Source organism: Schistocerca serialis, chromosome 1 (genome assembly GCF_023864345.2).
Source record: "Schistocerca serialis cubense isolate TAMUIC-IGC-003099 chromosome 1, iqSchSeri2.2, whole genome shotgun sequence".
Classification (NCBI taxonomy): domain Eukaryota; kingdom Metazoa; phylum Arthropoda; class Insecta; order Orthoptera; family Acrididae; genus Schistocerca; species Schistocerca serialis.
Genome location: NC_064638.1, coordinates 202,997,315 through 203,009,784, shown reverse-complemented (window position 1 = coordinate 203,009,784; position 12,470 = coordinate 202,997,315). Strand labels below are relative to the sequence as shown.

Genomic DNA, 12,470 nt, shown 5'->3' with positions numbered 1-12,470 from the left:
ATTACTTCATCCACCAGATTGTCTTGATTCTTTGCTTCCCGGGTGTCTTGTGAAAAAAGCTAGAGTTCAACATTGTGTAACCAATGATTTTTCCTCTTTGCTGGTGGACAAGAGAGAGGTCTCTCTGTTTGACATACTCCATTATGTGTTAGCTCAAAGATTTAATGACAGATGTCAGTGATGTATGGTAATTTTGTGGGTAACCTCTGCTACCATTCCTGTAGAGAGTTGTGATTTGGCCTGGTTTTTTCTGAGGAACCTATGCTATAATGTGGTTACAAATAGGGGTATCTAGGCTGCAGATTGTGTCAGGAATCTGAAGGGCCCAGGACTTTCTTAAATTTTAAAAATTTCAGCTGTTTCCAAAAACCACTGACAGTAATATGTATATCACCTATGTTTACTGTGGCATGATAAACTGAGGCACCACTGGTATCATTGTAAATATCAGCAATAATAAATACTACAAGATATTCTTCAGTTAAGATAAAGCGCTTTCTCGTATGTAATATTTGAGGTTGAGATATGCTTTTGATTTAGCAGAACATGCTTTTTATAATGTAAATTAGTTATGATTAGTTATGGGAACAACTGAATGAGAACAATTGATTCAATCACATGGACTCTTCAGTCATTCTTCTAAGTGAAACCAGTCATTGGGCCAGCCAAACGATAACAGTCAAGTCATTCAGTTGTCATTTTACATATTGGATGGATTATTATTTGTTCATTTCTTTTGAGTGTATCCAATCCGTATGGGCAACTATATGAAAACAGTCAATACAATCTGTTGTAATTTTGCATGCTGACCAAATTATTCATTCTTTCTTTTCAAGTGAAACCAATGTGTAATTTTTCTCATTAGTATTCAATCTTTAATCTGAACCCGCTCTTTAATGTTATAGTTGACTGACAAAGGGAGGGCACGGGACGGGGCTCATCAATTTGGCTCAAACTGTGTGAATAGAAGTAGATGACCGTGAGTGGGCCATAAGAAAAGAGTAAATGCTCTCTAAAGATTTTGAAGTAGTGTGTGAGGGAATTTTGAGCAACAAGAAACAAATCAGTGCCATAGAGCAGTGGTCTAGCACACCAACTATAAGTTTGTCAGCACAGATTTGAGTGTTACCGCTCCCATAATATATTTAGTTGCTTTTTTTTATTTCTCACAACGTTAAACCATTAATTATAAAATTTAAATATATTTAATTAGTTCAATTTATATACATAAAATTAACATATCCAATTTAGTTACAAGCAAACCATTAGAACAACTGTTTCTTCCATGCCATGTTCTTTCTCATCTGTGCTAAAAATAAGACCACAAAACTGTCATATCTGTCTGTCTATTTAAACATGCTAATCTCCAAAACTACCAAACAAATTTTCATAGGGTTTTCACAGGTAACTTGAGCATAGCTTGGGGTGGCATTTAGGATTTGTTTCATCACAATGAGCTCATTTGAAAAATATCATGATTTCAACTTTAGATAGAATTGTTGTCTCCGTCTGTTTGCCAATTTGAACACACTAACCTCCAGAAGTAATAGACGAATTTTCATGAAGTTTTTACAGGTAACTTGATTGTAGCATGGTGCAACACATAGACTTTATTTCATAAAAATCAGAAAATGTAAAAAAAGATTTATTAATTTAAAGTTTCATTTAAAACCATTGTGTTTGTTGGTTTGCCAGTTTGAACATACTGATCTCCAAAACTACAGTGTCATGGGGTTTTAACAGAATACTCAGGCGTAGCTTGGAACAACATATAGGCTTAATTTCATCAAAATCAAAACAAAATGTGGAGAAAAAAAATTGTGATTAGTTTGATCTGAAATCGTGTACTCAGCTTAGTAGTTCGGATGTTTACCTCAGTGGCACAATCATCATGGCATTGTACGCCAACGAAATAGTAGATGGTGTTGTTAGATTTGCAGTACACCAAAGAAACAATAGATGACACTGTTTGTTTCTTAGTACATCAAGGGACCAATAGGTGGTGGTGTTATTTTTGTGGTTCACCAAAGAACCAATAGAGGGCAGTGTTATTTGCTTTAACTTAGTGACATACATATTTTCACAAGTTTATGTCAGTGACAGAATGAAGCACTGCAGTCTTAGCTTTACAAATACAAACTGACATCGACTTTTCATGGCTAGGATATACAGATTTATGGATTTCACATTGTTTGTGAAAAACTTAGTGACATTGCTCTGCTCCTTTCAAGAAGGCTTATTTATATTTTTTGCCACATAAAACAAACTTATTGAGTTTGCTTTTTGATTTGGGTGTCTACTAAATACATTTAATTTTGTTTAGTTTATGAATAAAAATTACTACAAAATAGTCAAGTGTTTCTGAATACAACAGCACAGCTAATAGACAGAGGACTATGTGCTCTCCAGAATCCAAGGAAGATTGTGAGGCAAAATTTGTTGCAGCTCAAGGACATCAGGCTTTAACTAGATCTTTGGAGACACTTTCCAAAAGCAAGGCATGAAATAACTCTGACGGAGAGCGTCACACGTAATCTCACACCTCTCCTTCATTTACAGAGTAAACTGCCAAAGTTCTCATGGTGTTTGCACAGCTGCTTCACGTCTGCTCCCTGCTCCCATTTTAGTGAAGCAAACAAAGTCTTCGTTCATGTCCCCAATCATACTGCTTCACACACTGTACACAAAAAAACTTTAAAAGTCAAAAATAAATTCCAATACTCAGTTAATGCCAGGTTTCTTATTGCACTGTTTTGTTTTCTTTGTCACAGCCAGTTTTCACAGAAAAGTTGTATTTATGGCTTATCAGCTTACTATTAGAATACTACAGCAGAATCTGAATTTTCAGTAACAATAAACAACGCTCAAGATCAGAGAGAGGGGAAGGAGTAAATGGACAGAGAAGGAAGGGAGGAAATGGACATAGAGGGAGGGAGAAGAAGATGGACACAGAAAGACCATGGGGGTCGGGGGGGGGGGGGGGGGGGGGGGGGGGGGGAGAGAAGGACACTAAGAGATATATCTAACTCCCATACTTATTTAGTAATTGTGAAGCATTGCTGGATTTGCTAGTTAATTATTAATTATTATATGTGAGACAGAAAGCAGAAAGGTACCTCCTGTTGAAAATTTTTGATTTTGAGTTATTGTAATTTTTAAGTTTAGCGCTAAATTCTGACCAGATTGGAAAAAAATGCATATATGTACTACCCTTAAAATGTTCTTTGTGAAACGGTGTAGAGTTCTTTAAGCTAACAGAACACAACATGTGGTTAAGCCCTCCAGACTTATAGCACATTACAGTGTACATAAATTTAAAACAAGTAAATTAGCTACAAATTGAGAGAAATTAGTGAACCTTGTGTTGACTTTTTTTGAAAGAATATTGGTATTTTTATTCTACGTTATCCCCAACTGCAAATTGGCAATGTATGTAGGCATTTATAAATCCCATATAAAAAGGGATCACTTGTCTTGTCTTGCATTTATGTTCTGAGAAAATGTTCCTTTTTTATACAAAGCTACTCTGAGCTCCTTAAAATGCCTTTAAACTTTAAGACATACTATTCTGCAAAACACTAGATACACTTCTGCATGATTTTGAAAGGGGGATCCTGCGGGCCAATGTTATTTCCCCGTAACGACAAGAGGTCCATTTTCGGAAGACTAATGTCAATTACTTTTAGTGATATTACTGATTCCTGTTGAAGTCAAACACTTTCAAATTAATATGAGGATGTATAGATGCAGTAAATTATTATAATGCACAAGAAAATGAAAAGGGATATTTTAGACTTTATCAAACAGTTTTTCTTCTACTGAAAATTTTACTTCTCTGACAAGAGATCCCATTTCTGTTTCTGTTTCCCATATTTAAATAGGAATTGTTGTAAATTAAACATTCAGACTGTTTGGAATTTCAGCTTTTCTTCAATAGCAAAGTTCTGGTGTTGTCATACCCTCACCCAATCACATTAACAGCTGCAATCGAACTCAACCAGCAAATTGATATTCAGTATGCTTGACTATTGGTCTATGCCACTTACTTGATGGTTATTGCTCAATAATCCCTCACGCTATACTCAAAAATCTTAAGAGTGTTTTCTCTTTCCCTATGACTCAACTCATGCAAGGTACTTAAAAGGGGCATATAACTGTATCTATTCACACAGTTTGGACCACCCCTGAAGGGTACCCCTGCTCCTGGGTGTACACTAAGAAATCTCAGGGGTACCTGTATGCCAAAGTTATACATACTTATTTAATTATATACTGAATAAGCTAGTATTTCTTTTCATAACTTAAAACTGATTAATGTACTGTTGTGGATTAAGTGGTTCCAGATGGAAATTAATATATAACTAATCGAGCTTATGTATTGTTGGCGTACAAAGGTTATCATATACCGTATTTACTCAAATAGAAGCCGCACTTTTTTTCCGGTTTTTGTAATCCAAAAAACCACCTGCGGCTTAGAATCGAGTGCAAAGTAAGCGGAAGTTCTGAAAAATGTTGGTAGATGCCGCCAAAACTAACTTCTGCCGTTGAATATATGTAGCGCTACACAGGCATGCTTTGCAGGCACAAAGATAAATACTGGCGCCAAAACTTCTGCACCAGGAAATAAATTAAAAAAAAAAAAAAGGGTGGAAAACGAGCTTTTTTTCCTCCACCCCGATTTTTGACCACTGCATTTTCATACATTATCCATCAAAGTAAATATAAACTCCGTATTGTTCATCTTCGAATGCTGCAGCGTTTCAATGTACTATTAAAATCCGACTGGCAAGACTGTTAGGGATGTTTGTCAATATGGCCAACTCTACCTTCTGAATTTTTTCCTACCTGTGAGAAGAGATGGTTGCTAATAGGAACTTTTATGAATTGTGAATCACATGCAGTATTCTCTTCACCATAAGAATAATATGAATATAAACATTTTGCCACATATTCTTTCATGTTTGCTGCTATCTTGTTTAAATTCTGTCTGCCTAATAAATTACGAAACTAGATTGAGACAACAGCAACCGTGGAAGAATATACATATCATGTCATGTTTATATTCGTATTATTCTTATGCATAAGTGATACAGTCAGAAATGAAGCACGGCAATTGACTAGATTTTTAAATCTAAGATGACTCTAATTTCTGTGCAGAATGTAATGTACTAAAGAGGCGTCTGCAAATATTTTCAAACGGAGAAAAATTTTCGCTAAACTCTCGTTCAGAACATCTTCTATCATACACAGTCTATTATTTGGTTCTTGTTGATCATTTTCAAAGAAAGCAGCAGTGTAAGTAACAACAAATAGCAGTCTCTTGCTATTGTTTCGCAAATGAGATGATTCCTCTCTCTCTTTTTTTAATTGTAAGCGGCGGTAGCATGCACTAAAGCAAGCAATGCTGCGAGCGGTGACAGGCCGTAAACACTCATTATCAGAATGTGACAAACAATGCATGAAACAGTACAGTAATGCATATTCAGCTTAGAGTGACATAAACACCTATAACAAAGAGAACGGCACTTATCAGATCAAAGAAAAATAAGCAATCAATTCGAACCAGACCAAGCACGTGAAAAAGGAAGGGTACCCGTATAAATACAGATGGAGCACCTGACACATAGCAATGGCTACCTGGTAAAGCTTAACTGCTAAGCTTACGTCTCGAACCAAACTACTGTAGCTGTATCGTCATTCATTCGACCTAAATTGTGTCTCATATTACAATGGACCAACTTGTTTTGATTTGGAGGTGCGGCCTAAAACTTTTCTCTCCTCTTGAATTTCGAGTCTCAAATTTCAGGTGCGGCTTAGATTCGGGAAAATTTTTTTTCCTTGATTTCGAGTCTCATTTTTCAGGTGCGGCTTAGATTCAAGTAAATACGGTAATGTCCCTTAGGGATGCATGAAGAAGAAAGAGACTTTAACAAATCTTATTGTCTGTCTGCATTCCATTTTTACTGAAATGATGTAATGTACATTAATTAAAAACTAAATCAAGCCCTCTCAGACTGTGTTTGCATGCCATGCACTCTACTTCAGCCTGCTGCCAGGAGCACAGATAGTATGAGGAACTGGCTTGGCCTTCAGCAGTCTCCTGCCACCACAGGTCCCTGATGTGCTGGCAGCCAGGTCAGCTCCTCGCACCAGTGAAGTACAGACCTATAGAAGTCCGAGGCTGCCAATGGCCAAACCACCTCCTTGCTCCAGCTTCACTCCTGGCAGCAGTGGGCAGGCTGCTCGCACTGGTGCCACGTATCTGGGCCAAACTCAGGGACAGTGAAAACATTCACATAATTGTCAGAGGTTTGAGTCAGTCAATTGTCTCACATTAAGTTAACAGTCAGTCCCCAATGGTGAGTCAGAAATGTACTTATAACTGATGTGGCAGCAAAGACTAGTTTCATTAGGTAATTTACACTGAAGAGCCAAAGAAACTGGTACACCTGCCTAATATTGTGTAAGGCCCCTGCGAGCATGCAGAAGTGCCACTACACAACATGGCATGGACTCAGACTAATGTATGAAGTAGTGCTGGAGGGAATTGACACCACAAATCCTGCAGGGCTGTCCATAAATCTATGAGTATGAGGGGATGGAGATCTCTTCTGAAGAGTATGTTGCAAGGCATCCCAGATATGCTCAATAATGTTCATGTATGGGGTTTTGGTGGCCAGCGGAAGTGTTTAAACTTAGAAGAGTGTTCCTGAAGTCAATCTATAGCAATTCCAGGTGTGTGGAGTGTCATTTTGTCTTGCTGGAATTGCCCGAGTCTGTCGGAATGCACAATGGGCATGAACGGATGCAGATGATCAGACAGGATGCTTATGTATGTGTCATCTGTCAGTCATATCTAGACGTATCAGGGGTCCCATATCACTCCAACTGCACATGCCCCACACCATTACAGAACCTTCGCCAGGTTCCCTGTTGACATGCAGGGTCTATGGCTTCATGAAGTTGTCTCCATACCCATACATGTGCTTTCACACAATACAATTTGAAATGAGACTTGTCCAACAAGACAACATGTTTACAGTCATCAGCAGTCCAATATCGGTGTTTATGGGCCCAGGCAAGGCATAAAGCTTTGTGTCGTGCATTCCTCAAGGGTACATGAATGGGCCCTGATCTCCGAAAGCCCACATCGATGATGTTTCGTTGAATGGTTCACATGTTGACACTTGTTGATGGCCCCACATTGAAATCTACAACAATTTGCCGAAGGGTTTCACTTCTGTCACGTGGAATGGTTCTCTTCAGTCATCATTGGTCCCGTTCTTGCAGGATCTTTTTCCAACCACAGTGATGTCAAGATTTAATGTTTTACCAGATTCCTGATACTGAATGTACACCTGTGAAATGGTTGCATAGGAAAATCCCCATTTCATCACTACCTCGGTGATGCTGTGTCCCATCGCTTGTACGCCGACTATAACACCATATTCAATTCACTTAAACCTTGATAACCTGCCATTGTAGCAGCAGTAACTGATATAACATTTGTGCCAGACACTTGTTGTCTGATACAGGTATTGCTGAATGCAGCGCTGTATTCTGCGTGTTTACATCTCTCTGTATTTGAATATGCGTGCCTGTACCAGTTTCTTTGATGCTTCAGTATAATTTGACTGAAGAAACTGACAGCAAAAAAACGTGTACATCAGTTGTTGAAACCAGCTAGTTGTCCCATCAATAGTTTTAGTACATCATATCACAACTGTCTAACTGAGCTGATTTAATTGTTTTTAGGCTTATGGGATAATCATAAAAGACCAACAACAACCGCTACTTGTCTCTCAACCAAAACAAAGGGACCGGAGGAGAGGAATTAACAACCTGATTTATCTGATTCCTGAATTGTGCCGCACAACAGGTATCACTGATGAAATGAGGTCAAATTTCAGCCTCATGCGAGCATTAGCTGAACATACCCGCCTCGGACCAGCTACTCGCCAGGAAAGGCTACGTAAATTTCAAGACCGTTTAAGAACAAATCCACAGGTAATGTAGCTGTGACTAATTCTATTTTTGTATTAAATGCTTCAGTGAATAAAAAATGGAAAAGTAACAATTCAGTACAGACAGACATACAAGCACACAACCCTGCAATGAATCTAATGTGTCAGACAGAAAATTCAATCAATAAAGATGATATTTCACAGAGAGACAAGGAAGGATTGCCAGTAGTTACTTCCAAGATATCTAACTCCCAGTGCTTCTGAAAGAAACACTTAAAATAGGAAATAGTACCTGTCTTCCACAACTATGAATTTCCAATCATTCTTCAAGAACTGAGGAAGTGAGTAAATGTAGCATCTCTGACAACATACTCTCTACACTACTAGTGTGTAGCATGCCTCATCTTGTTAAAAGTGGCAGCTTGTTGCAATGTGGGGTACACTGGACACCATAAATATTGGGGAGCAATTCTGAATCATGCCTTACAGCAAGCACACACAACAACTGTAGATAGGTCAGAACAGGATTCAAAATGTGTGTATCCCTCATGAATATGTCCAAGATGTTCTCAATAGGTTTGTGAGATGACCTCTAACAAACAAGAAAGTACTTGCATCAAGCACTGTTTTCCCTATAAATCAAATGTTGAATTTTTAATTTTTGCTTTTTTTAACATGTTCGCATACAGTACTTAGATTCAGTCGTTGAGTACACCATCGCAGGCGCTCCTGTCTGTGATGCAGCATGAAGGGTAACCGCAGCCATGGTCTCCGAGCTGATAGTCCATGCTGCTGCAAACATCGTCAGACTGTTCATGCAGATAGTTGTTGTCTTGCAAACGTCCCCATCTGTTGACTCAGGGATCGAGACGTGGCTGCACGATCCGTTACAGCCATGTGGATAAGATGCCTGTCATCTCGACTGCTAGTGATACAAGGCCATTGGGATCCAGCACGGCATTCCGTATTACCCTCCTGAACCCACCGATTCCATATTCTACTAACGGTCATTGGATCACGACCAACGCAAGCAGCAATGTCGCGATATGATAAACCGCAATCACAATAGGCTACAAACCGACCTTTATCAATGAGGCATCACAACAACATTTCACCAGGCAACAATGGTCACTGCTGTTTGTGTATGAGAAATAGGTTGGAAACTTTCCTCATGTCAGAACGTTGTAGGTGTCACCACCGGGGCCAACCTTGTGTGAATGCTCTGAAAAGCTAATCATTTGCATATCACAGCATCATCTTCCTGTTGGTTAAATTTCGCGTCTGTAGCACGTCATCTTCGTGGTGTAGCAATTTTAATGGCCAGTAGTATATTTGGCATACTGTGTTCCAATCCTGGTGTATACCTCAGAGATCTGACGGAAGATAGAAATGCAAAATACAAGCTAGTGAGATCATAGACTTGAGAAATAGTATCCAAGATGGACAGGTTAATAGGAATAAGAGAGGCAGGGGATTAGTGAAGGAGGAACTATTACAGGATAGAATAGAGTAATAAAGGCTTAGATGGTTTGGACTTGTTAAGTGAATGGAGGAGAAGAGGTTACACAAAAAGATTCACAGGATGAGAAGGAAGGGATATTCCTTGATATGAAATTTTACATTAACACTTTATTACAAAGCTATACTCATGTTGCAACATTAATACCATGTTGCACATTAATATTGCAGCCAATCTTTATCTGAGAATTGCCACCTACTGTAGCACAACTGCCAACAAACATAATTTTCTCCCAATTATCTAGAAGCTTCTAATGATGTTAACAACTGCAGCTCCTAAATTCTCACATACTGATTTTTGAATACACATTGTGTGACTTTGCTAAGTCATGAATACCCCAATAAATCAGAATATCTCTTAGAGTGAGTATACTGAAGATTTACATACCCAAAAAGACCACTTTCTCTCATTAGATCATTGAATGCTAACAGGTGCAGCACAATATATCTCATATATGGATAACCATAGCCAACAGTAAGTAGTTCATTCTAAAGTATTGACATGCATGTTGCTCAATGCACATGATCCTCCTTCAGGTGCCTGTATGGCCTAACTGTAGGGAACAGGTGCCCACTTTTAACCTACATAAGACTTTCCTTCTATGAGGATGCCACTACCATCAGTGTAACCCATAGAAAAGATGAACTTGCCATCCATTGTGCTTTTCATAGTACTTCTATCCTGCCATCTTCTTATATAAATGAGCTTTATGAATGAAAAAAGAGAGCATCTCCGCAGAAGATTCTCAGATCTAAAGAAAATTCTCCAAGAAAGTTTACAATTTCACATGCATAAAAAATGCAAAGCGTATTGTCTGACCAGATAGTTTCTTTCTCACTAACTCCTCTCCTCCTCGAGAAAGTTCTTTGTGTGTGTTATGTGCCACATATGGCACAGACCACATACATTTCATGCAGCTTACTCAGACGGACAAAGCATTCAGTGTACAAATATAGAACTGGTATGAATGTGTTCTGGAAGAGTTGAACTATGTTTTATTTTCAGTTTCATGTATGACAATAAATTAAGATGATATATGGACAGTTTATGAAAATGCATGTTACTGAACTTTCAACATGAGAAACATTTTTCTTATTGAAGTTAGGTGAACACCTTATGCAAACAAAATCTTCAGAGCACATTACCTTTTTGCCTACTCCAAACCAGAACACTATCATAGTTTTCTAACAGAAGATAATTTTGATTAAAATTAATGTGATTCACACTAGCCCACTTATGCATCAAATACTAAGTGGTCACCTGTGCAGTTTCATTAGGAGAAACAGACTGCTGGGTTTGTAATTAACCAGTTACAGTGAAACCCTACTTTTTCACTTTTCAAGGGACTTAAAAAAAATTGTGTAAAATGCGGGAAAATGTAAAATATTGGAAATAACATTTAAACTGTAGAAGTTACACATAGGATACCTCTTGCATTTTCACATTTTATGTGTGATATATGTACATAACAGGCATCAAAAGACTTGTATACTATCCAGTAAAAACCACTGATGTAAATGGAATTGAAAACTGTCTGGGAAGTAGGAACATTTGACTCAGTTTCATACTCTGTTTTAAAGACTGCAGCTGTCATTCATTATTTAAATAATGAAATACTGCACTGGTTATGTATTTTTTCATGCTTAGCACAACACATTTTGAGAATTTTTTTTCTCATTATCAAGTGCAAATCTATACATAAGTTTTTTGTGTGGTGCTTGAATATGTGTTATTCTCCACCTCTTGCACTGTAGTCATCTTTTTGAGGTTAACAGGTACAGTGCCTCCTCAGTTATGTGGAAAACCACACACCACTATCACTCACATTGTTTGTTTGTATAACATCACAAAAAATGGATAATAAATACTGCACTTGCCAATGAGAATAAATTCACACAACACCTTTTGCTCACCATGAAAAAAAAAAAAATAGGTAACCAGCACTGTGTTTAAACTACAAACATTTGAGCAACGCAAAGCGAATGATGGTGTCAGCTAGTGCTACAAGTGGCCAAACACCAAACCATACTAAATATGGTTCAAGAAAAGTGTCACGATGATCACAACAATCACAAAACTGCATTTGTGCAGTGGAGACATTTTGGAAATGGTTGTGATTGGTTATAATATCTTTATTCAGATGAACCTAGTTATATATCATCAGCCACTACGCCAAGTATAGCTGCCAGCAGCGGGAGGTATGGCATGAATTGTTCCAACTTTTACACACTTACCAGTTCAGATCCACTGAGTAGAGTACCCTGGTGTCAAGAAACTTACCACGTAATATTTGTAAATGCTACTGGACCGCCAACATCATGTCAGCATATTTTTGTTCCAAAAACATTTTTTGTAATGCATAAATTGAAGGGGAAATTATAAATTTGTTGACACAAAGTCAGGTGTAAATTAACATTGTGGACATAGGAAATTTGACGGGAATTATAAAAAAATGTCGTAAACAGCATGAAATCAGTAATTCCAGGAACGTAAAAGTGTATTATTTTTTCTGATCCACCTACTTATTTCTAAGATAACAAAAAACAAGATTTATGCTGTGAGAAAACATACCGGAAATATGCCAGCTGATAATGGGAGAAAGAACAGGAGGGCCTGCTCATGTGTCAAATACTAAGCACTACTTTTAGAGTTTCATTAGGAGAAACAGATTGTAGGTTTGTAATTAACAGGTTATTAATTTTGTGATCCACCTAGATATTTCTAACATGACAAAAAAAGAAGATTTATACTCTAATAAAACATATCTTAAATAGGAAAACAGTTACTGGGAGAAAGAATGAGCGGTATGGGAGAAAGAACAAGAGCAATACAAAACACAGTACCTCGGTATTGCAGCAATATTTATTTTGTATAATACAGACTGAATTCGAGAATAACTTCATTTGGAATTTTTTACTGGTAAGGCCTTGTTATTAAAATTTCAAAACCTATGACAATATAATTTTGTTATATAGGTGCATACAATG

General features: G+C 37.6%; 1 protein-coding gene across 1 annotated transcript in view; it reads left to right on the top strand.

Annotated features, from left to right (window-relative positions):
* LOC126459299 (piwi-like protein Siwi) overlaps nucleotides 1-12,470 on the top strand; it is a 270,625-nt gene that overhangs the window by 82,316 nt on the left and 175,839 nt on the right. Inside the window, exon 7 of the mRNA XM_050095855.1 lies at nucleotides 7,756-8,007. Coding sequence (XP_049951812.1) covers nucleotides 7,756-8,007 — 252 coding nt within the window. The remainder of the gene's footprint in view (nucleotides 1-7,755; nucleotides 8,008-12,470) is intronic.